The 26,800-nt window shown below is 36.8% G+C and overlaps 1 protein-coding gene across 1 annotated transcript in view; it reads left to right on the top strand.

Annotated features, from left to right (window-relative positions):
• The window catches only part of EYS (eyes shut homolog), an 810,501-nt gene that overhangs the window by 525,574 nt on the left and 258,127 nt on the right, over nt 1-26,800 (top strand). Inside the window, exons 33-34 of the mRNA XM_075046421.1 lie at nt 14,645-14,835; nt 16,579-16,670. Of these exons, the coding sequence (XP_074902522.1) occupies nt 14,645-14,835; nt 16,579-16,670 (283 nt within the window). The remainder of the gene's footprint in view (nt 1-14,644; nt 14,836-16,578; nt 16,671-26,800) is intronic.

Here is a 26,800-nt window from a genome sequence, read left to right as displayed (position 1 = left end):
CACCTCTGTGGCACTGCTGTAAAGGAAAATAATGATCCCTGTTTAGTTCTTTGAAAGTGCAATTGTACATGTCAATGCACAGCAGAAAATTCTGGCCTTCAGCTTCCAGGCAAACGGATCTGCGTGCGATCCTTAATCAGACACCTGGCAGCTGAGGAGGGGTCAGAGTCCCAGCCACCGTCTTCCCTGGTTTCTATTATCTAGCATTAGATAGGGTTCCTGCTTCCTATACAGGTTTTGGATTATTGTTCGAAAATGCTTAATTTCCCAAGTACTACATAGTTCTTGATCCCATTTTAGGGGGGCAGAAAGCCACAGTATAGGGATTTGGTCATGATCACTCTAGTGGAGATGGTGCTCAGTCAGTAATTCCCTGAATTATATAAAAAAACAAAGGCAGAATATTCATTATTTAGCAAACTGAATTTCTAGATAGCTATTTTTACATCAGTTTTGATTATTTCAAGCCCAGTATATCTGATTATACCTTTTTCAGACTAAATAAGAGGTTTAACCCATTAAAGCTATGTTATCTTTTTTCTTCTTGCTTTTCTAGCCATAATGCAACTGATACAAAACACCGTATTTGCATAATCTTTCCCAGATTTCATTTGCAAATATATCTTCTATTCTTTATTCTTACAAATGTTTTCTCAGCCCCCATAAAAAAATGGTGCATTCTTTTGACAACATAGAATTTCTCCTTGTTAACAGATGACCTAAATTCCATTCTTTTCTGTATCTGTGGTACAGTTGAAGTCATACAGTCAAAATCCCGTTACAATCCACAAGTCCTCTGAGGTTTCTAGCCAGGTGACAGCCTTGTTCACTAGGCTGCAGCTAAAAGTCTTGGACATCTCCCTCCTTTTCTCTGTCCCAGTGGATTTTGCATTCACTTCTGCAGAATGGCATTATTAAGACATGAATATGATCCATAGCAGTCCTAAGGAAAGTGAGACCTGTAGGTTAAACCTCTTCAGGCAGAGAGGTATTGTGATATATATGTCTCTTCCTTGGTTGTAATATGTGTGTATGCGTGAATTGTTGTCATGTATTAAATATGCCTGCTGTCCATATAAGAGAAGAAAATGCAGCTCATTCCTTCAGAGGGCTTAGCGCTATGCTTCTTATGGATGGAGAAGCCTGCTTTGTACTTTAAATAAGGGAGCTGGTTTTAAGTCCTTAGAACTTAAAGCTGTGCACGAAGCTCAATGAGCTGATTAGTTTAATGCCGTTTTAATTCATTTCCTGTACAGTAAGAAGCTCATCCTCATTAGACCTTTACAACAGCCAAGTTTTAAACATCAGGCCATTTGTGGTTCTGTCTTTAGCAAGTTGACAAAACTTATATCTATGCATAAGGAAAAGCTTCATAATGAAGCTGATGAAAGCATAAGCCATGGAGTTTTCTTATTCTTGAGAATGTGGTTTTAATACTAACAATTGGTAATGTTGGGATTTTACTTTCCTGTAAAACCTTGAATTTGAACATTTGAAAGACATAAGATGAATTTCTGATGTTTTGGATCAGTTAGCGTCAAATCATGTCAATGTATTCAATTGAAAAATAATAACCTGGGGTTGGGCTGTAAAAGACACTGGCTAGATCTTTTATATGTCCTTAATTGTGGGACAGTCTTTCTCTTTTCTGTTTGTTTTGTTGTTTTTTTTTTTCCCCCAACATTTTATTTATAATATTAGGTAGAAAGAAATTCACTTGGGGATGTTAAACATAGCCTTTATTTGCTAGCCTGAAATTTTATTTTACTTAATGAAATTGACTATAAATTTCCCATCCCATGAAGAGAAAGAACTGTAGGACCTTTACAAAGCAGTTAAAAAAAAGACACAGTGAATGGCATCAACAACAGTTATAATCAGTGCTTTCAATATTTATCTAACGCTGGAAACACCATCCTAAGTAATACAAGCATTGTATACTGCCATACTATAGATTACACTCTAAATCTCTGTGTACTGAGCTAACACCAGTTTTCAGGACAAAGCCTTTGTATTCCAGGCTCTTTCTGGTTTTCATAAATGATTGTTCCCCCCAAAGTGTGCACAGCACATGCTCCTGTTGTTATGAAATGCACTGCAACTATTTTGTTACTTTTGACATATTAACAATTGAAAACAATAAATCTTAAATCATATAATGCTTCTCTTTAACCAAGTGATTTTCATATGATTGTTTTCGGTGAAAATCATGTCATGCAAATATCTATAGCAGGCAGCTATTCTTTTTTTTATAAATTTTGTATATCTGAAAATACTTGTTTCAAATTGTTTGCATTTCATGCCTAACGTTTCTAATAAATCAAACTAGGATTTTGAAGAGAATTTTAAACAGAGTTGGGTAAATGAATAGTCACTGTCATAGTACCCAAGATTAGAATTAATTTTTTTTTTTTTTCCAAATTTTACTTGGTGTAAATAAGAGGTTTTTCTGTCCTTATCTATATCTGCTGACAATTCCTGTCTAACTTTCAAAAGAAATGAAATAGAATGTGCTCTAGCTCTCAAATAGTAATCTATTTTTGAAGACTTTTCTCTTTGTTTTGGTGAAATCAGAATCCAGTGTTTGCAAGTATTCCTCAGTGGCTGCTGCTGTGTGGTATTTAAGCATAAGTCAGTATTTGTAGTTTAGTTTTCCTGAGTAATCTTTACTTGGAGGCATCGGGGACAATATTGTTTTTCTTGAATGGTATTTTGTATGGGACTGGTAAACACTGGACATACCAGAGGTGAATTTTAGATTTCCGTGAGAGTTAACAAGTCCATTTAGATGGAAGTGCTTGGCATATTACCAGATTGGGCAGAAAATGGAGTAACAGAACAACAACTAAGAATTCTGCAATGGCTTGGCTGTGAAAGGAGACTATTTCCAGCTCCTATACAAATTGTAATTTTGTACCTCAGTCCTTCCTCGAATTCCTCAAATATCTCTGTCTTGATTGTTTACATTTAATGGAGATCGGAGATATCAGAACCAAGTAAGATAGTGTTTTCACCCTGTTTACAAAGATTTTTTTTTTATTAGAAGATAAATATACAGACTGTTTTTAAGTATTAGTGGTATGCACAAGCTGTAGAAAATACACTGGGTTTACTCCTAATTAATATAATTTCAGCAATATAAACAATCATAGTCAGAAAGTTACATAAAGGCTACTAACGAATAAGTATAAAGTTGAACCAGGGATTATTCTGTAACCAGCTTATTGATATCCAATTTTTATCTTAAAGGGGGGTAGGCATATTAGGAAATACATGACGTGAAATTATAGACATCTGGTCCACTCAAACTCACAACAGTAAGGGGCCCTTCCTAAAGCAGACTGCAGTTGTAGTGGCCCAGCTACTTGGATGCACAGAGATTTGTAAAACCAAACAAAAACTCCTGCTGTCTTCTTGGGCAAGACACTCTCCATATAGACAGTAGTAGTTCTCCAGGTGACTAATAGAAGAGGGTGATCTAGGATCTTTCAGTACTGGAAAAAGAAGCCTTTGCAGAGTTTTCTTTGCGTTCTTTTAGAAAGTTGTCTTGGGATGGGGTGAACTTCCCACTGGGCATTCCTCTCCCTGACTGAACAGGAAGACAATGTGATAGAGGCTGCTTTCCAGTTTTTGTACGGATGTAATAGATAACCCAGCCATTGAGCAAGTGGTCCTTTTAATTGACACTAATTCTGAACCCGTGCTGTCCTTCAGAATGTGTCTCAAACATAAATTACTGTACATTTTCTTTTTTTTTTTTTTCTCTTCAGCATTTTGTGCTCTAGCAACATTTTTGAGTGGAATAAACTTTCACACCCACAGGGAATTTGTTGATAAACTAGTAAAAGGAATAGACTATTTTGTTGAAGTTACGGAGAAGCTCAGTAGATTTGCCTTGTAAGTGAATTGCCAAAAAGGAATTGTCAGAGTATTGTCTCCATCTACAGTAACTCCATAATAGAGGAACTTGGGGTTACTGTAACACAGGAAATGCAATTATTTGTATAGCTAAAAACTGTATAAAACTAGCATCATTTCTGTATCAGCTCATGAAGTTGTGCAGCTGTTTCTGTGGTTCTAGACCCATATACTAGAACAGAGCAAGAGAATTACTCTGATTAATATAGACATCAGCAGAGTATTGCTGTACCTCTGGCAAAAGTGGGTGCAAAATCGAAACAGAGAAACAGGTGCTTTTTCATATTTTAAGTTAGTTTTTGTTTTGTAATGAAATATGTGTGAGAAAAAATAGTGGAGAACTTGAAATGGCATCCTCTCGATAGAATATACAGCAGAAATGAATGGTATACATCACAAAAGTATGACTGTAGACTTCTAATGTGTGAACATAGACAGTTCACTTGATATAAAGGAGACATTTTGCTTATGGCAAGAACTGGAATATGTAAAAAAAAGATATTTTTTTCTTATACCGACCCAGAAGTAATCTTACTCCCTCCGAAATAAGAACTGAGGTTTCTTTTCATTTTTACCTTAGAGATAAACACTATCAAGTGTATATACTGGTTTTACTCATCTTCTTCCCAATTGTCTCATGATTCTAAAATGTGACCGTTGCATAAGAATTAAGGAGGTGGTAAGTAATTCCAGATGAAGTGGAATTAATTATAAAATTCAGTATGGCATTTTCTAATCTGGCCGTCGCTTTATGCCCATTCTGAATTAAATCAGAATAAGGTATCTGAAGGTATCCATCTGAACAATAGTACTGGGCAGACTGTTTGGAGAACTCCAGGTCCTTTGCAGGGAAGGATCCTTTTAAATACTAGGCCTTTCATTTATCTCCTAGAATTGCTAGAGGTGACTTTGGTTTCTTCTTAGTTGTGGAAGAGCCATTTATGCCCCCTCAGTTAGGTTTGCAGTTAGCTTTCTGTTTAACTTGATAATCAAAAGTGGGAAACTTTCTACAAATTCTGTCCCAACCACAGTTTAATTTCTTCAGAGTCCAGTCTGCATTTAAACGAAAGACACTGCAGTCAGGCACTATACAAACACGTATGTACTCTGAAGGAACAAGAAGTTTCTCATTTTTCATTATCACAGACAAATTCAATACATGTAGTTATTCTGGAAGATGTCCTGTGTCTGCACACTTTAGTCTTATCTTCATGATTCATGCAAAATCTTTGCTACAGAAAATTTGGGTGAAGGCTTCCTTTTGCACTATAAATTCTTCTACGCAGGGGAAATTATTCTACAGTGCTTACGCTAGAACTCCAAATGTAAACATAAATTTTTCAGCATAGATATTACTTCAAATGTATATTTTGAAATAAATTACCTAAGCAGCACTGTCATTCTGAATCTTCCCCATCCTTTGAGCTGCCAGTTCCCATATAAAGGCTACCAAATAAGAATTTTGCATTTATAAGTCGCAAGTGACTAGATCACATACAAAACAGGAGGGGAAGCAGCTGGGACTATAGTATAATATCTTATATATTATAATATATCTCTCTCTCTAAAATTTATGAACCATCTATTTTAGATTTTGAGATTTGGTTTTCTCTAATAGGTTATGTGTCATAAATGATACCTATTAAATTTCCTGATCCTGTTTTTAATCAGAGTTTCATTTGTGTGACCTTCAAAACATTCACTGAGTTTTATATCGTGTAACATTGGTCTGCTGTGTTATTAATGATTAATTCCATATTTATATTCTTAAATATTCATGGCAGCATTTGTTTTCATAGCACTTGTTCACATTAGCAGACCCTAGACCACTGTGACTCAGAAAGCGAAACAGAAAATGGTACGTCGTATACATCTATCTTACACTTCCTTTATTGGACATCGTTGAGGAAGCTAATACTGTGAATGATGAGTGTTTTTAAAATTCACTGTGTGGTTTTTTGTTGATGCTTTGCGTGCATGCAGGTCTTCATTAGAACTCACGAGTTAAGTGGGAAGAAAATGCATACCAGCACACAAGAGAGCCTGCAGGCTTCTAATACTTGACGTGAGATGAAGGAAGTAGAAATAAGGCTCACCACGCTCTTGAGTGCTTTAGTATTTCTTTCATAAGACAGCCATATATTTGCACTGCAAAGTGCTTTGGGGGAAGGGAAAGCGGAGAGATACAGACAGACTGATCACAGTACTGTATGTAAGATATTAGCTGAAAGACTCACAACTTCACCAGAAAAGAGGTGAATGAAGTATTATTTCAGAGCACCATGGCTTCACCGCTAGGATCGATAGCACCAGCCCTATTTGTAAAAGACAGCTTGATAGGGCACTGCTGTGAATACTGCCCATGTCTAAAAATGCAGCTTCAGTTGGGATTGTTTTCAGGTTCCACGTGTCCAAGATAAAGACAGATTCTGCACCTGACGTACCTGCCCAGTAACAGTTTTGGCACCACTCTGAGAGCCGGCGTACGTAGCTGTGACCAAAACAAGGCATACTGAAGATGCAGACAGGCATTTGGCCGATTTAACTGCAACTCATTGGGCAAATATGGGCTTATGCATAGTTGCAACTGCAGTGAATACTACATATTTACTTATAAATACAGAACAAATAAAACTTAGCTGTCAATTTAGTGAGGTGTGTGCCATTAATAGGTAAAAGGAATTACTATAAATTATGAGGAACAAGCATAGCTACTGTGCAAGACTTACAATGCCATCTTGCCACAGTATTTCATCAGTGACTGGGGAGAGATGGTTTTCAGGACGAGCACAGTTTTAATCTTGGGACTCCACAAGAATTTCTCCAATAACCTTCAACAGGAAGAAGCACACTCCTGAGAATACTTGTCAGCAAATCAACTGAGCATCACTTCTCCCATAGCAGCGTAGTGCTAAGCAAATTCGAGATTTACTGCTGATTGCAGTAAAACTTAACACCTCTCTCCATTAGCTGTGTGTTGTTGAGCTAGCCCGCGTGTTGAAAAATCTCTGTGCGAGTGGCAGACAGCAGTCACACAAGCCTCGGTTCATCTCACTAAGCTAACATTGTAATTAATGGATCTAGTCATGCAGTGTATTTGATGTTAAAATCCACACTTCAGCATGAAACAGAATCCTGTTTTAGGAACTATTTATACTTTAATGATAATAATAAAACAATTTCCTGCACTAATTACATTCCAGGTGCCTCCTGTAATTTAAATGGGTTACTGCCAGAGGACTCTGCCCCCTTTTCTCTGAGTTCAGGGGGGGGCCAAGACTTACAATTTTCTCAGTTCTTTGCAGTCAATACATGTGTGAAAAGGTGTAGGGAATTTATTCTTTTTAAAGGTACAGCAATCAACTAATTTATTTACTGTCCTATGTGTACTTTTAAGAAAAAATCAGACAATATCTGCTATTCTACTGCAGTATATACATAAGCATATAGCATTCACTCTTCTTGCTGCATGTGCGAACTTTTCTAGAAAACAAATTGTGTTTATTTGTAGGCAGAAAAATACTTTTTCAAAGAATGCATGAGCAGAATACCAAATTAACACAGAAGTGCTTGAAACTTCCAGGATTGTCATGCTCCTCTTCATCTGTAGACGTTTTAAGTAGTTTTAGTACCAGAACCCAACAGAATAAATGCCTCAGTTTTTATTATACTCCCATTCTTACAAACCTTGAACTTGGTTAAGCTGTATTACATATATCTTACCCTGAATTTTTCTCAATATCAGCAATTTTTCCATTATGTAGTGCACTTGTATTTTCTGGTTGAATTATTGGTGGAATTCATTTAGCAGTGATGGTAGCAGGGGAAGCATTCGATACAACCCTCTCAGTGGTAAATGCAAAGCCAAGAAAACCATAAAGATTTTCAAGTCCATTGAGGCAGTTGACATGTCTTGTATAGCAATCTGCTGTAGTCTTGCTTTTAGAGAAGACATTTCTGTCAGTCTAATTTAAACGTCAGTGGAAAATACCAAAAGGTGCTTTGGCACAGGGCCCCAGCAAGGATTTGCTAAACCCAGGAAAAGATACTCTAGTGGGCCCTGATAGATGTCTGAGTGCAAAAGAGGCAGATGGAATTTGACATCTGAAAGTAAGTAGGTAAAACTGGCAATTAAAGCATTGCTCACAGGCAAGTAACAGCGGTACGAAAAGGTCACATTGCAGGAGCGTGGTCTTCTTCAAATTCTTTAAGTGTAAGGAGGAGGAGAGGGGAAAACCAACAATTTTAGATTAACTGCTAATAAATATGGAGCCTTTAAGGTATTGAAATACACAAGTATGTTACCTACATAAATAGCAATTAACTATTTCCAGAAATACAGTGTAGTTAATTGTTCTGGCAAGGTAAAGCATAGCCACAGTTTACCTGCACTAGATGATGCTGAAAAGAAGTTGAATCGAAAGTGCTGACCTGACCATCTGTAAATGGCCGGCAGTTTGGCTGTCAGAAAGCAGGCATCAGTGAAAATTGGAATAGAAATCAACAGAAATTGGGACGTTCATTTTAGGCATTACAATTGAGTATCTGTCATCCTAAAATAATTTCAAAGTAATTCAGTAATTCTCTGCATTCATGAATAAAGGTGAGGGTGTTAGAGCTCTCCAAACTGTTATACCTGGGGAAAAAAATGTACGACTGATTTCCATTTAGTTTGAAATGGACTTATTTTAAGTTATACTTTTAAAAGATTGTTGGAGCACAAATGTTTTACTGGCACGTACCATACGCCAGTGTGAGGCATAGTACACACTGCTGGGCACAGTCCAGCATTCCAATCCCTCCTTTCCATGGGGAGCTCTCCAGAACCTCTTTTTTTGGCCCATATAAGTCACAGAAAAGGGACAAAAATAGAGCTTTTTGCTGGTGTTCAGTGAGTTTTCTTTTACGTAAAAAATTTAGAATAGTCCTTCCCAAGATATTTTTAAAAGTGTGTGGTTTATGTATTTTATACATATAGAAATTTGATATTCATTACCTATATATATCTCTCTCAATATGTAGAAAATGGAAATTATTACTGTGAATATAATCTACTATTATCCTTGGATATAAAAAAGTTTCATGCCCATTTTTCCCACAGTATCCAAATGCTGTAAATAATAAACAAAGAATTTTTTTACATTTTTAAAAGGGGATCTTACTTCCACTTCCCATAAAATAAGTCTACGTTACAGAATGTTGCTACTTGTATGATTAGAAATCTCTGAATTTCAGTCTGTGTTGTAGTCTTGGCTTCTTTATAGCTCTCTGCTTTCTAAAGTTCTGTGCTGTTTGTGCATATATATCTTTTTTGAAAAATGTATTGTGTAAGAAAATCTTGTATGTAAAGATTATTTTGTTGTTTCCAACTGTATTTTATAATTCTTGGACAGAATGGAGGGAAGAAGTGAAAATTAATAGAAAAATACAGCCAATTGTCCCCTTTGTGGAGTGAGCAGGGAGGTTAAGTGCAGATCTCACTACCAACAGCTTTGCAGACTGGCTTTTGAACATGAAGACATGAAGACAAAATATGGATCAACAGGCATGACTGATGCATGTGTGAGGAAAGGAAAGACACACAATAATTGTAGGAAAAAGGAAGGAGCTTCCTGTGGTTTAGGATCCGATTTTCAATCCCTTTAAGGCAGCTGAATTCTGTCTATGTGTTTGCACATGTGTGCATGTGTATGTTTAGGCTAGACGTGTGTACATTGTGAATTACAGGAGCCCTAAACCAGCCATGTTTTTCTTTCAGAAGAACTTTGCAGTCTACTCAAATCTGTAGCTCTGTGTAAGCATGACAAAGGAACAGTAAAGAGGGTTTATTCATAACTGTTGTTTTTCTTTGCTTGAAAGCTGCTTGTGGGCTACACTGGCAACGGTTCTGGATGTTAACCACATTTTATTGTTGTCTAGCACGCCACATTAGAGAACTTTTCAACTTTGAGAAAAAACATAACTATAATTCTCTGCTAGTCGTGCAGCACAGACTTCTTTGACAGCATAAAACATAGGTTCACTGTAACTGTGGGTACGTTATGTGGAACCAAAGGTGAGGCATACCACAGTGAAATAGCACTGCATCTCAAAATAGAAATAATGGTTGAAGATCATTGTTCTGCTCTGTCTTTAAGGTGTTTCAGCTGAAAAGACTAAGTAAAACATACGGAAGAACATGAGACTCATTTGAAAATAAGCTAAAACCTTTTAAATACTTATTACATATATGAAGCAGGCTTGTTGTTTTTAAGGGAATAAAGAATAAAACCTATGGATTATTTTGCTGTGGCTGTCCTCCAGTACTCACTGGAATTATTGACCTTATTTTAGAATGCAAAAGAGAGTGATTGACATGACTCATCAGATGTCAAGCCTCAAAGAAATGCAGGTTTTGGTGATAAAACATAGAAATTTAAAGAAAATGAAAGATGAGGTACTTTCAGCATATTGAGAATAAAGAAAAAGCACTGCTACATGCATAGGCCACCTGAGACAAGAGGCTCTAAAAGAGTTAAAAAAAAAAAAAAAAGGTACATATGACTAATGTTATCCATTAACATTGCTTTTATATTCTGTCAGAGTTTGCAAAGCTGGGGAGGCATGAGTTCTTTCTAGTTAGGACAGCAAGTGTGTTTCTACTGTGGGAAGTTACCTGTTTCAATTTAAGACCATTTTCTCTTGTCATTCCTGTCTACAAAGAGCCTGACTGTCTCCTCAGTGACATCCTTGTAAGTACCAAAATTCTGCTGTTAGGTCCCCTCAAACCTTCCCATCTTCAGCATGAACATGATGCTGGACCCTTGCTCTGTCATGGCAATTGCTTTTCCTCATGTGAAGCTTTTTTTGCGTGTGGGAACCTTCAGCGGTGGTTGAAATTCTAATTCTAATTAAAAGAATAGTAAATGACGTAAAAGATGTGTCCGTGAAAGAGGCAAAAACAATAGCTTGAAGGAGAGTGTTTTATTCGAAGGTGTAGCATAACAAAAAAGGAATTGCAGTAGAAAGAAGAAAAGTGTTACTATAATCCTCTCTGTGCCTGAATCCATGCAAACTGCAGGGTATGCATTAGACACAGAAATATCCAAAGGCAGAAGCTCTGTTGTCCACAGGAGCATATGCTCATGAGCATATTAAAAGTTTTTATTATCTCTACCTGCCTTTAGAAACCAAGACTTACAGCTGTCTAGCTCTTCAGATGTTTTAAGTTTGAAGGCCTCCATTCTGAACCTGGTGCAGCTGAAGCTCATTAGAACAGAGGAAACCCAGTAGGTACTGGCAGGAGTCAATGAAGGTGCCAGTTGGCTGGGCTGCAGACCTGCCTGCCTGTGTGCTTACAGTTAGAGCTAGGTCTCAAACCTTTTAACATTCTGACATGAATGTGAATTCGTGTAAACAGAAAAACACGGAGAGCTGTATGTGCACAGGGGAACAAGCTACAACTGCAAGGATTTTACAGGCCAAAGTGCTTTCCTGTTTCTTAGGAAAGCAAGTGTTAGACATTCAGAGTGAAAGAGAAAACACAGCTTCAATTTTTCTTACTTTTTTTCTAAAGGCTTGGGTGACGAGCACTCTGCTTTAGGACAAATAGCAATCTAGGAAGCCAGCTCTAAAGGTGAAATGAAAAAGCCGCATATAAGTGTAGTAGAAGGATTATAAGCAAAGCTTATGTTCTATAAAAAGAGATTGTGTATTGTTACAAACTGTGAGAATCTTTACAGGTAAAACCACAGCAGTGGGTTTTGTTAATAGCTATTGTGGGAAGGTATGTAACCATTTGTGATTCAAGTAGCACGCTTTTATTGGTTTCACAAAAACCTGGAGCCTGCTAAATGTTCTTCTGTGCTTTCTATCATTAACTCTTTCCATATTTATGGACATAAAGCAATTGCAGCAATTTTACTGCAGCTGATTCCTTTAAAAAGCTTTCTGGTTAGCAGCATGAATATATTTCCCATTAGAAGCCAAACTGGCCTCAAATCCATGGAATAATGGAGTGTATTGTCTTGCAAGGCAGCATCATTTCTGGCCATAGGAAGATAAAAAGACATGATGTCAGTGAGAATAAAGTACAATTTATGTCTGCAGTGCTCTGTGTACTTAATACAATTACACATGGAAAGCTAAAGGTAGATGCCACCAGCTCTTGCTTGTTTGGCCTTTCTTGAAATTTAGTAGATAATCCAGTCTGGCCTCAGTTACTAGAGTTAGACTGTAGTTTCAGGAATCATGAATAAACTGCTTTGTTCCCCTGCCCACCTCTTTTTTTCTTCTCACAATTACAGATTTTACTCTCTTGTAGTGAGACCTGGGGGTTCAGATGCCTTGCGTTAGCAAAGTACCAAAGAACTGACATAACTTTGACCCATTCTCACATGTCTACTTAATTATATGCTGAACAACGCAAAAAAAGCCCACCTCCAAAAACCTGAGAAGGTACAGAAGGAATTAGGACTGCAGGAAAGAGATGTTCCATGCAACATTGCTGTCTTTCAGCCAAGCTGATCTCCTAAGTGGAGTCAAGAAAAGGAGGTGGTTAGATATCAGTATCCCAGGAGTGTGGGGATGACTGAGCGGTTCCATGGGAGAAGCAAAACCATGTGCAGGGGCAGTTCAGGGCAGATGGAATGAGGGAAAGATTTAGTGCTCAGTGACAAGCTCAGGAAGGAAAACAAAAAAGGGTTAGGGATTGGAGGCAATCCTCTAAAGCTGTGTCTGCCCTTTCTTAGAGAAATTGTCCTGTTTATAAAATGGAAGAAGCTTTCTGTGCAATTTTGTATGTTTTGGGGTTTTTTTTAATAGAGTTTTCTGAAATTTACACATACGGGCTTAAATTTCAAAACAGAATTTTTAAAGATTAAATACACTATGCTTATAAGGTCATCTTTTTTTCATCCGTGATCACTGATTGGTATTGCTTGAAATTTTTGGTTTGTTTTACTGCATGTTGTATGTGTGCATATATTACTGATATGTTGCTGTTTCTCTTTTCACATCTTCCTGAGAATTTGTTGAGAAGAGCTTTGCTTGGGATTTGACCACAGTGACTCTGACTTTGTAAATACGTTTCTGGAAAGTAATGAGTGGATAAAATTCAGCATAGTCTTACAGTGATATACGGGAGTGCAACATTAATAGTTTGTAACTTATCCCAGTATCATTGATGTTCAGAATTTAAGCATATGTAGTAATGTATTTGCTATTGGAGTTGGTGTCAGAACAGATTAAAATTTTGCCTGCTTTGGAAAATAGAAAAGGACCTGTGACCTTCAAAGATGCTTGGAATCCCTGGGTAGATGATTCAGTGAAATTGGAGCCAGGTGCAATGGAACTATGCACTTACTATGTGTTATGCATTGTATCTAGGTTCATATTGTTGCACTGATTTTTTTAGTAGGATGGGTGAGCTGTTAATATTTCTTTAAATTTTAATCAGTCTCATAAAGTTGATCAAATAATTGTATGCTGTGTGATTCTTCAGGTGAGACTAAAGTATATTTCTGCTTGTGCAAACATGAAAATGCCATAGCTGTGCTAAAATGGAACAACTAAACTTGTGTTACGTGTATGGAAGAGGACACAAATTTTTAATTCCTTATGAGCAGATAAATGTGCTGATCTGACGGTCAGTTTAAATATTGGCAAGTAAAAAAACCTAAGAAGTGCATGACTGCATTTGTGTGTGAATGGGGGCACCCATATGCGTGTTGGATACTCTTGTAAAAACACAACATGTGAAAGAGAAAGGAAAGGATGGAAAGGGAAAGAAAAGGAAGGAAGAAGCAAAGGAAAGGAAGGGAAGATAAAAAAGGAGGAAGAAAGGAAGGGGGAAAGAAATAGAAAAGAAAGGAAGAAAAAATAGAAAGAGAAATTAAGAAAAAAGGAAAAGATAAAAAAGAAAAAGGAAGACAGAAAGAAAAAGGAAGAAAAGAAAGGGAGGATGAAGGAAGGAGAGAGGAGAAGAAAAAGGAGAGGAGAGAAGAGGGAAAAGGAAAGGACAAAGGAGAGAAAAGGGGGAGAGAGAGAAAAAAGAAAAAGCAGCCACTTTTAAGTGTACTCTGTCATCTGATGGGCTTGCAGCCATGTATTCACATACCTTTTCCATTTAAATAAGAGCTGCATCTGCCCTTGCCAGGTGTGGCACAGGGTGCTGAATTTTAAGAGGGATGTAGACAAATCAAACAGACAAGCTAGATGTAGTCAGAAGGGAAATTTTCAGCTTTCACCCTAGCAACATCCCATTGTTTGTTTTAGGCAGGAATAGTTGACATATTTGATTAAGATGCCAATTTCATAATTAGGCTGTGGAATGTCTTCCTGCCTTTCTATACCATTTGGTTTCTGCAAAGACTTCAAACTCGTTCATTCTTGCATCAAAAACTATGTGAATGCCTAACTTTGAAAAAACTATTACTGACTCATGCGGAGCCAAAGCTGCTAGATACGTACCAAGTACTATCCTCTTCATAGCCTTTTCTTTCAGGCATTGATCCTAGTTGCCTGCTTAATATAATTTGACCTAAACCTTTATGTCTAGTTTTAGAAACTTTCAGTGTTAGTCTTTGACAGAAGAAACGTAACGTAAATTTTCAGATTCATGTCTGTCTCCTTGACAGATGTAAAAGAGTATCCTGTATCTTTGCTACTGTTAGCAGAATAAGAAGGCAGTGGGTGAAGAAGAAAAATGTCTTTGTATCCTTATATCCTCTCAAATTTCTATTTACAGATTTTAGTTGTGCTTGCTATTATGGTGATTCTTACCTGGAATTTCAAGGCTTGCATTTGAATGTACAAAACTTCATCCAGTTGGAATTTAAGACCTATAAACCTCATGGACGACTCCTGTATATTGAACAGAGCCCAGAAACAAAAGGACATTTTTTAATTCAGCTTTTCATCAGACATGGCACCTTACAGGTAAGGCATCAAAATCTCCCACTGAAAGAGAAGTAAAAGTTAATGTCTGTAAAAAATTTTAATTTTTTTTTTCTGTTTCCTACTGTAGAAGATAGTAGATAGAGCTACAGTGTCTGGGGATTCTTTAGTATTTTAAGGAAAACAGTTGTCAAACTTGCTATCTCTTAGGGCAAATTCACGGCTAATACGATTAGTATGCCTCACGAGTTGGTGCTTGAGGAAACTTGAATAGTGATTGTAATTTGAATGTCTTATATAAAAAGTACACATTAAAAGACAAAAATAAAGAATGTAGATTTTGTCTTTACAACTGGTACAAATTAAGGTATTCTGTTTTATATACAAAGCCTAAACTAACTGAACCTCCTCAGGTGCAAGTTCATTAAAATTGTTAAAAGGGAGGCTCTGGAATTGAGTGAATTGTCATGGGAAAATTTACTGTGCAAGGGAATAGAGTGTATCTTTGTTACTGTGTGGCTCTGAGTAGAAGCCTTTTATGTGACCTATCATGTTAATTCATAGTTCCACAGGATCACAAAAAACATTTTCTTGGCTTTCATGGACAAACTAAATAGGAATACATTTGTTTATAAACTTTAAGGAGTAAAATGTGTATCCTAGTATGTCCTTATCTTTGGCAAGTTATTCCTTCTTTTCTGAGGGAGAGATAAAGCTTGAGCTTTATGAAGAGATGGGCAGACACTGAAGGGGCTATAAAAAGATATTAAACGAGAAGTTACTTTTCTCATAATGGATCTTCCATTTTCCTGTTAAAATATTCCAAAAGTTTGGCTGTAATTATATTCTTCTGTAAGAATTGTGAAATGGCTGTTAGGAACACCATATTTGAGTTATTTGCCTTCATGTCTAAAGAGCATAATCATACTAAAAAGATATATAAATTAAACATAAACAGCAAAAGAAGAAAGTAGCCTTTTTCTTTATTTTGTTATATTGTGATTTACTGTGTTTTATTATATTGTGACTATCCAGAACAAATTAGGTTAGTCAGGGGCAGGAAGTTCTCCGAGGTTTAGAAAATGTTGATGGTTCTAAGTCCATCTTACTTGTATTCATGGTAAAGTAATGATGCAGAAAGATATTTTTCTAACATATCATAAGCACCATAAAATATGAAAGTACTTTAATTGACAAAAATCTATTCAGAGATCCCAGTGTGCCATGTTAAAACTAATTGAATTCACTTAATCATTCACAAAGCTGGTCAATTAAATGCAGATTTAAAGCCCAATGAACAAATGGTTCTAAGCTCACAATCAAGCTACAATTACAAGTAGACAAACCATGAAATCAAGTGCTTGTTCACATTAGTATAGGAAATTAAATGGTGTTCCAAAATGCTCAAGCCTGCATGCTACATTACGTGTTTGGAAGTGTAAGGAGGCTATAAAATGGTAAGTAAAATTCACCCGTGGCCACTGTTAATTTTGGGTTGCAGATGGTCAACTTCTTTGCAGATCAGGCCCATAACATCTGATTGTTCAATGCACAAAGATTAAAGCATTTTCATGCAGGCTAGGAAGTGTATATGTGTGCTTGTATATTTCTGGTACAATAGACTTCCTGACCCAGATCTTTAATGAAACATTAGTTTTGTGTGATACACATGACATCCTTCAGGTTTTTATTAAACCATTTGTTATTTTTAAATTCAAGTTTCTGAGCCTGTAACTGTTTAATTATTAGAAATCATGTAATAAAAGCGTTTTTCCCACTCTGTAGTACCAGTTTTTATGTGATGAAGCAGCAGAAGTCAAAAACATCACTACTACTGCTAGAGTGGATGATGGACACTGGTATAACGTGCAAATTAGGTAAGTTTTATATTTTACTGTTGTCTGTGTTTATAATTGCTTCGAAGATCATCTAGGTTGGGTAGTTAGTAAATTCCAGTCATACTATATCTAATTAGCTATGAGTGATACCTGAACGTGTGCAGTAAAATCATGTTATGGTAGTGTGGACTACAACACGTCCTTGGAAAGAATGTTTAAAACTATAGTACAGTTGGACAGTGCTCATCACATTACTGATGTGCTTAACAGAAATAAGCTTATTCTCATTGAAATCATGTATCATAGCAAACATAAACATTCAGGCAGGGAAGCCGCTGTGCAGTAGGTCCAAGCTACTTAGTCCAGGAAATAGTTGCATTTCTGACAATGAGAGTGTGACTAATAGAAAAATCTTGGAAAATAGATAAATAGGCAGAAGCTGCACCATGACTTTCGTTGCTGTCACTGACTTGCAACTCACAATAAGATATATTACTCCTGGAAAAGTAATACTTGTGACTGAAGGAGGATAAAATGAAAGGAAAATGAGGTAGGTAGTAGGTTTTCCATGTTCTTTGTACATAGATATATCTGATGACCAAAGGTCTGTGCTGTTAGAACCCACAACCTTTCAAGAACTTGGAAGAGAAAGTTTTGTTTTCACTTCATCGGAAAATTAGGCATGAGTCTTAGTGAGCTTTTCAGGTGCCCAGTTCCTATTAGACACCTTAAAATAGGTCCAAGTCCTCTAGTCCAGCAAGAAGTAAGAAAGCTAGCTGTCTGCTTGTCTCTCAGGAACAAATGATTCCCTAAAAAGTTTGTGGAGGGGTACAGAAGGGACAAAAGCCTTTTACTGGAATAAGCCTTTTACAGCTATATGTGTCCAAACATAGCTAAATGAAGCACTTTTGCAGAGCAGCTACAGCTGTACCTTATCTTCTATGAGAAACTGTAGTGCTGATTGGATCCATTCTGTTGTGCCTTGCTGCCTCAGGTGTAGTCAGTGAGAAGGACCATGGTTTGCTGCTGCATTTCAGCTATCATTGCTGTCATATTTTTTTCCAGCAATGTAAACCAGGCTTAAGCTCCAGACCATGCTGTAAGACAATGCAAATTAACACAAGGAGCAAAAGTCAGTAATTCGCTGAAGTTGTGCTTATCACCCAAAAAGGGAATAACATAAAACCAAACCATGCTAATGGAAGATAAAAGCAAGTGTAACCTCCTCTCTGACCAGGAAGGAATAGAAGACACCTCTATGACACTGATAAAAGTGGGATTCTCTAAAATCCTGATTAACATACGCGGTTCTGTGTATTTCTCTGGTTTTGAGTCCCTCTCAATCTCAGAATAGAGAAAGTAGAATTGGAATTTTTTTTTTTAGAGAAGAGAAATAAAGAAAAAGGCATTAAACAGCTTCTGTATGAAAGGTGACTAAATAATCAAGGACTCTGCAAGTCCATTAAAGACAACTGAGGAAGAAAACCAAAGAAATCTAAAAAATTCCCAAGTGACACAGAGAAAGTGGATAAGGACTGGAGACATAAAGTTTTTAGTCTGTTATCTACTTTAATCCATTAGAATTCTATTGTTATTCCTTTGTTGTTCATTTTAAGAAAGATTTAAGGTCGTGAAGACAACAAACGTATGAATACCTGAACCCTCAGTACTGCAGGAGACTTAAAGAAAAACATCCTTTCCCCTGGTGCTGGAGCGTTAGAACTGCCATGTCATTGACATTACTCAGATGTATTAAGTACCATGATGTGAGTGCACCTATTTTATGCATTTTCCCCCAACTCCATCAAGCAGAAAATAACTTGAATCTGTAAATCAGCCTATGGCAATAGCTGGAAAGAAAAAAAACAATTTCTATTTCTGGTGTTCCTTTTGAGCCTAAAAAGGAAGGAAGAAAGAGTTATCTTCTTTCATTTGCAGAGAATGGTAATTATTTCAGGACAGCTCAAGTATGATGGGCCACACTGATTTTTGCTGTTGGAAGAGAAGGAATACATACCATTTATGGGATTCAGGCTAATTAGTGAGCAATTATTAATTAATCACTCTACTTACTTTAGTAGACTGGAAATGCTTTGGGCCATTGTTTTAAGATGACATTGTGCAGACAACACCAAGCTGGGCAGGAGCGTTGATCTGCTGGAGGGTAGGACAGGCTGGATGGATGGCCCGAGGCCAACTGTATGAGGTTCAGCAAGGCCAAGCGCCGGGTCCTGCACTTGGGTGACAACAACCCCACGCAGCGCTACAGGCTTGGGGAAGAGTAGATGGAAAGCTGCCCGGCAGAAAAGGAGCCGGGGTGTTGGTCGACAGCCGGCTCAACGTGAGCCAGCAGTGTGCCCAGGTGGCCAAGAAGGCCAGTAACATCCTGGCCTGTATCAGAAATGGTGTGGCCAGCAGGAGCAGGGCAGTGACCGTCCCCCTGTACTGGGCACTGGCGAGGCCGCACCTCGAGTACCGTGTTCAGTTTTGGGCCCCTCACCGCAGGAAAGACATGGAGGTGCTGGAGCGTGTCCAGAGAAGGGCAACCGAGCTGGTGAGGGGCCTGGAGCACAAGGCTGATGAGGAGCGGGTGAGGGAACTGGGGTGGGTCACCCTGGAGAAGAGGAGGCTGAGGGGAGACCTGATCGCTCTCTGCAACTACCTGGAAGGAGGGAGTAGTGAGGTGGGTGCTGGTCTCTTCTCCTAAGTAACAAGCGATAGGGCAAGAGGAAATGGCCTGAGGTTGCGCCAGGGGAGGTTTAGATTGGATATTAGGAAGAACTTCTTCACTGAAAGCGTTGTCAAGCATTGGAACAGGCTGCCCAGGGAAGTGGCTGAGTCACCGTCCCTGGGGGTATTTAAAAGATGTGTAGACGTGGTGCTTAGGGACATGGTTTAGTGGTGGACTTGGCAGTGCTAGGTTAATGGTTGCACTCGATGATCTTAAAAGGTCTTTTCCAATCTAAACAATTCTATGATTCTAAGATTTAAAATTGTAATGGTGCAGATTCAGAAAGGTTTGTTTAGAAGTTGCTTCTGTTTTCATCTACTGCATCTTTACATGTGCTTGAGTTAATGAAGAAAATGTATATGCTGTATGGAAAAGTATAACCACTGCTTTACATACTTTTTTCTTTATTAACAAATATATATTATTGACAATTAGATTTGATAGAGTGACTCTTGAAATACGTGTGTTACTTGTTTTATGAAGTTAACATTTATTTTAATCAACTGTAGTATAAAATGGCACAGTAAAACTTAAGATTACTTCAGTGAAAAATTGCTGTAGCTTATTCAGCAGCTGTCTAGAGCTTTGCAAACATTGTTTAATGTTCTCAGAACTGATTTGCAGTGAGGTGAGTAAATTAAGTATTGAACAATGGTATCTGGGAAGTTGGTGAAGTCAGGATGGGAGTGTAGGAGATACTGAATACTCTAACATAGTGGATATGCACAGTGTGGGATTGTCTTTGTTCTGCAGATGTTAAGTATTATGAACAGACATCATGGGTAATAAAAAAAAATGATTTTGTACTTGTTTGTTGGAAGAAACTGCTCATTCTCGTTATTTAAAGTATTTCTAATTGTTTGGAGCCCTTTTGATGTGGCCCTGTGATGGAAAGTTTTTTGTCTTTCAAATTCACTAAAAGCAATGCATTTCACCTACTGAAGATAAGCCGTCTGCAAAGAATATACCTCCTTTACAATATCATACTAAATGAAAGAAATAGACTTAAAAGTAGTGAATGTTGTGTAATGTGAGTTGAAATACAGTGAAAATTAGATAGTGATAACATCTTCCTTTTCTGCTTACAGGGGAACATTATACTACTTCCTTTATCCCACAGAAATCATTCCTGGTGTGAATAAAAGAAATGTCACACCTTTTAATGTTTGCAAATAAACGTGCATATTACTGTCAGACACTATGCTATATCCAGTTCTCATAGTTCACCAGAATATTCATGCTAAAAGGAAAATAGCAGCATTGCTATTCATGCTGTTATTTCATGATAATGGAATATTGTGGCTACAACAATTGTAACGATTTAATACAATTGGATATGATAAGAGGACTGGATTTGCATCAAAATCCGGGATAGCTTGATAATTTTGGGTAGAATGTAACTTATTGCCTCAGATTAGTCTTAATGTATGGCATTGGCTGCTAAAACCAACATGTTGCCAAGGTTTGCCTCAGAGCAGTGCCCGAGAATTCTGTTTTATGTGTAAACTAGTACAGTTGTTTACCAAGTCTAGCTATTAATGAAGATCGTTGCAGCTGTTTCACTCACATTTCTGACTGTATTGTTTTGCTTTTCTTAAGAACATTGCCAGGGAAGTGAAAGCGCTACAGTGAAAAATGGATATGGGCAATATCCCACAGGGATTAGATTTCCTCAGGGTATTATGAAGGGAAGGAAATGTTAGACTCAAGCCTGGGGAAGTTTACATGTTTGGCTTTCTTGTGAAGGTACAGTTACCTTACTGGCAATGCAGGGGATGCTCTACCACAATCTTCTCATTCCAGCCCTTATAAAACTGCCACCTTTAACTGCTTTGAGATTTATCTTCTTCAATCTTTGTCATCAAAACAAGCTGATAAATTAACATGTATTGCAGAAACAGGCCAAACTGCAGCAGCGATATTAGAAATCTGTCCTTTTATTGGTCCACTACACTCCATTTCAACAATTATTTCAGTACTGATTATAGTCTCCTTGATTAAATAAGAAATTCTATATTTTACTTTTAATCTCAGATCACAATTGTCAATTGCTTTAGCAAATCTATCATCTTATAAATTGATTATGCAGTAGATGTCATGAATGCAACTTCTTTCTTTAAAATTAGTCTATCCACTTTGAACTTTCTTTTAATCGACTGTGACCATTAGGATTAGAAAACTGGTGTAGATGCTCCACTGGTCTAGAAACCAACTGCAAAATGTGGCAGTTTTCTTTTTTAGAGAGTTCATTATTCTTCTCCTTTAACTCATAATGTTTGAAATTTGAGGTTTGCACTAGTTAACTGTAGGACTTTTGGTGATGGATTGTCTTGGTTTTGAGATGTAGGTGTTTTCTGATTCCTCTAGTCAGAAAAAGATCTTTCTAATCATGCCATAATGCAACATATGCTCACTCTGGAGCTTGTATATTGCTTGGTTTTGACAGCTTTTTATGAAGGCCTGAGATAATCCATATGGTGCAAAATATGCTGTATTATTTATCCTTCAGAATATGCTACAAAGCTCATATTTTCCCTAGGGCTTTCAGGCAGGTAAGATAAGCAGATGATAGATAAAGTGGTTAGAAAAAACTGCAGATGCTTCTCTGGTTTGTTTTTATATTTCACTTGTATTGTAAATTCCTGTGTTTATTTTATCACAGGGGTGCTGAACATTGGCCTTCATTTTTAACATAACAGCATGTAGGTGAAGAGGTCATCCATCTGTTGTTTCATGTACTGCGTAAATGCCATATTCTCTACTTAATGAAAACATGCTTAACACGCCATCTCCTCAAAAAACAGTGTAAGCCACAAAATATTAATAGCAATGGCTTCTACTTAATTAGAGTAGAAGTGTATTCAATATTTATATAATGCGGTAAGAAGTGTATTCATGATGCGATAGCTTCATGCTCTTTTCACTTTCTGGGTCTCTCCCAAGGAAGCTATCAATAGCCTTGCATCAGCTGCAAGACTTTTGTTGAAATACTTGGACATATGCAGAGTAAAGCCTGATTCATATTTATTACCAATAAAAATTATTTAGGAAGTTGCTGGACCTGTAATCTGGCCACTGATAGGATCCTCACAAACATACTTTCCTAGCCCTGGCTGTGTTAGTCTTTTTTTCAGTCCCTCCTAAAGTGCCTAGTGTAAAACTAGGGCTGTATGAAATACAACACAAGTGCTAACTTATCTCATAATTTCTAATTTTTGTATAATCAGAAACTTTTCTCAGCTCAGCGCTCTTACTTGGAAGAAGTGCAGTTTATTACATTTAGTCCAATTTATTTATGATTTATTAACACTGGTAATAAAATGATGTTTCTTGTTTCCTAAATTCCACTGTATCTTGATTCCTAATTAGATTTTATCTGTTACTTACTGTCCAGTATCCATTGCAGAGGGGCTAAGTCAATGAAAACAAACTGATTTGAGAATGAAGTTTAGATGCAGAGGAGTTTTTATTTAAAATGGAAAACAAATTATGAAAACTTTTGAAATAATGAAACTAATGTCAGGACCTGGATTTGTAAGGTGGAAAATAAGAATGAGTTGATCATAAAGTATCAAGAAAATTGGAAGAATTCTTTTTTTGGTTTGGTTTTTTTTTGGACAGAGATAAAGAAATGTAACCTAAAATACTTAGGATGACTATCACACAGATGAACAGGAAGAAGTGAAGAATATCCTCCAAAGAGGGTATTCTGGAATACATCTGAAAGGAAAAAGATAATTACTTTTTTACAACAAATAGTGGCTATTGGCACAAGTAGCTCAAAAAACCTAATTTCTAGGTGCTGAAAGTTTCTGTTACACAGTGACACTATCGCTGCCCACTAGCAGAGCATGACAGTGCCACAGAAATGGCACTGCTGGATTGAAGAGAATCAAAGAAGATTCTGATTTATGAACTGTGAGATTAAAATCAAATATGAATCAAAAAACACTACATAAAGTTTTGAAATTTTACTAGTCAGAATGTATCTTCATGTGTTTTCCAGTTCATTCTACTAACCTGTGCAGTACATGTAGAAAGAATTAATTTGATTTTTTAATCCTTTCACAGATAAGTAGAAGGGGAGCTGGGCTAATAACATTCCCTCCTGTGACTAATTTTATTCATTACTTTATCTCATAAATACTCGATAATTTAAATGTAGCTTAATGTATCTTTCTATTTGGAGGTCAAGTGTTCAAAATAAATGGTGGTGCTTCTTAAGAATAAATGTTCAATCAATAAGTTTTCAGATTATACTTTTTATACCTAACCTTCACTTTTTAATGACTTAGAGTACTATGGAAATAATGACTTTATAGATGCTAGAGAGGAACAGCAATGTAAATACAAATACAGCATCTCCCTAAAAATCATCAGAACAGTTAAAAAATAATAAACACAGGTAAGCAAACTGGTCTATATATAGGTGGAATACTGATAATGCATTGATGTTATCTGCTGCTGAAGAAATATTAAGGAAAGTGATAGGCAATCAATAAAATTATACTGACCCAGTTTGTTTTGTGAGTAAGCATAGATTTCTGTAGCTGAAGATTATTTTTGTGTACAAATACCAGAAATTAGCTTCATGTACTGTGCATCAATGCAGTTATCTTCTATTAATCTTAGATGTTTTCAAAGTACTGGTTAGTTTAATTTTTTTTTCTGAAAAGAGAATATCTTAAACTTCAGTAGTAGAAGTACTTTACCAAAACTATTATCTATTCTTTGAAGTGTAATTATAATGAAAAACAAAACTGTATTTTTATTTCTAGATTTGCAAAGTATTCATTTTTTTCTTATTTACAATTGCCTTTCTTTCTCTGTCTTCAGTAAAAATAGAGAAGAAACAACATGCTCTCTCTTACTGACAGCTGCATATCACTAAATTCCGTATCTCTTAGAGATACTGTCTGAACAATTTATGTATTTGCTGGAGGCTTTTCCTCGGGGCATGTCCTTAGCTGGTTCTCTGTTTAAGCATATTTAAATCTTGTTCTGTATCCCATGTGATCTATACAGTAACTCTTAACTCCATTTTTCACATTATTAATTTCCCAGACTGTTCATAATTTTATTCTCAGAATAACTCAAATTGCTAATTTTTAAAACAAAGTAGTAAAAACATTGACTGACATTTTGACATAATTTTTCCTTATAAAAAGTAATAGAACATAACAGTATCCTATTTCCAAATGGATTTTGTTATTTGGAAAGCAGACCTAATAGATGTAATGCACACAATCCTGTAGTTTCTTTTCTACACTTAAATGTGCTGAGCCCTTTGACTTCCTAAGCAAAGTGATTTTAAGTTCTCGTGTTTTCACATGTGATGTCAGTATATTTTATACAGTATATGCATATTAATTAAGAGCAAATATACCATCTATCACAAAGGAAGCTCAGGAAAAAACTGTAGGATTTAAAAAATATTTTATAGAACTTTTTTTCCCCTCTATGGATGAACATGTTACATCATTTGAACACTACAGAATGAGGTACCATAGGCTACCATTTTTATCTAAGATAAAATTTGTAAAATTTCTTGGGTTTAGAGTTTCAGGCCAGAAGGGACTGCTCATTTGACCACGAAGGGACTATGAGGTTGACCTCCTCTGTGTCATAAATGATCAATATTTTGTTCAGAAAGCCACAGACTTCAGTTAAATCAAACCCTTCTATTTCTTAAATATTTTTCCTATGACACATTCTGCTGAGGTCACCTCTTCCTAAACCCACAGCACTGGTGAGGAATTTATATATCCAAATGATTCTGGCTGGCAAACCCCAGCCAGCACTTCAGTGAAAAGCTGGAAATAAAAGCTGGGTAAAGATTCCTTTCTGCCCCTGCTAACCCTATGTCTCAGATATGTGACCCAGACTGTACGAACAAGCAGAGGCAGACATCTGAGAGGTGTAATCCACTCTCACCTCAAAGATTTTTTTTTTTACCTGCTGGATATCCTTTCACCACAAGTCTCAAGCTCTGCTATTTGAGAGGTGTCCCAGAGAATGGAGAAACAAAAATAATTAGCCAGTTCTGTACTGGGACAAAAATGCTCTTAGGCATTGCACATTGCATCCAGAAGCCTGAAGGTGTAAGTTTTCTGAAAATCTTTGTGCTGAGGCAGATATGAGGCGGCACGAGTATTTGAAAGATGATGCAAGCCATCCTTTTCTCACTGAAGAGGGATGTGCAGAGAGCAGGACAAGCGGTATAGCTGTCTTGGTTATTCAGAGAGTGCTGTGTGAATACTGTACCGTGTAACTCCTCGTAGGGAGAGGGAGGCTGTCTTTCTGCTTCATCCCGCATGATTCCCTTTCAGTCAGAGTCATCTTGGAGGCAGGGAGATTGCTCCTCTTCTGAAAGCAAATAAGCTTTCTCTCCCTGAAGGACAGGATGGAACTTGCAGAGAGTCTGCAACAGTAGTGCAGACTGGGAAAATCCTAAATAAAAGCAGCAGAGTCTGCCTGCTGTAGGGAGCAAGCACTGAGGTGAGCCTTGTGAGACACGGAAGGAAGGAGATTTTGGTTGGGGCCGACAGTATATAGTAAAGGATTTATTCAAGTTAGATAATAAATTTGCTTTCAAGCCTTTTATTTAATCTATCACACTTATTTCTACCTTTTCATTATTTAAAAATTCTTTATTATTTAATGCAAATTGCTGTGCAAAGAAGGGAGGAGGAATATAGGAATGCCTGTGGAATAAAGGCTGGAATGTAGTCCTTTGCCTAAATTACCACTCATACCATACCTATAGAAGTATAAGAAAAGCCAGTGAGATGATCCAGGCTTCACCATATCTACTGTACATATTCACAGTCCTCCATTCACTTTCAGAATTTTTTTAAAATGTTAGCTTAAAGCTTGTCTTCTAAAAGTGAGCAATTTAACTTTCTTTCAGAAACAAGCTTTCTTTCAGAAAAAAATCATGCTGTTATACTGCTGATGTTGCATGAGCATACTCCTTTCGCACATTGTGTAGTAAAGATCTGTTCTGCATTGCCAGACATGTCAGAATACCCTTTGCTATTCTGAAGTCTCTACAAGTGCTTTATTCATTCAACAAGAACTAAGATTTCACAGAGAAAGAAGGAATAGTGGAAATAGACAAAACTGAGAAGTGATGACAGAGAAACTTGGCATTAGTATTTTCATTTCTTGCAGTTAGTTTCCAGAAATTGAAAATAATGAAAGTAGACTTTCTTCTTGCATATCTGTATCAGTATACAAAAAACCCTGCACCGATCAAATCTAATAAAATATTAAAACTAAGTGCATTTGTTTGCAGCTAAATAATATTATTTTATTTTGCATTAATGCAATGTAAAACAATCTTAATTGAAATGAAGAACCATCATGAAATTGGAGCTCAATATGTTGTGCATGTTTTTTATATTCCACAGAGTGACTGTTTTTCATAAACTTCATG

Source organism: Buteo buteo, chromosome 15 (genome assembly GCF_964188355.1).
Source record: "Buteo buteo chromosome 15, bButBut1.hap1.1, whole genome shotgun sequence".
NCBI lineage: Eukaryota > Metazoa > Chordata > Aves > Accipitriformes > Accipitridae > Buteo > Buteo buteo.
This window is presented reverse-complemented; position numbering and strand designations above follow the sequence as displayed.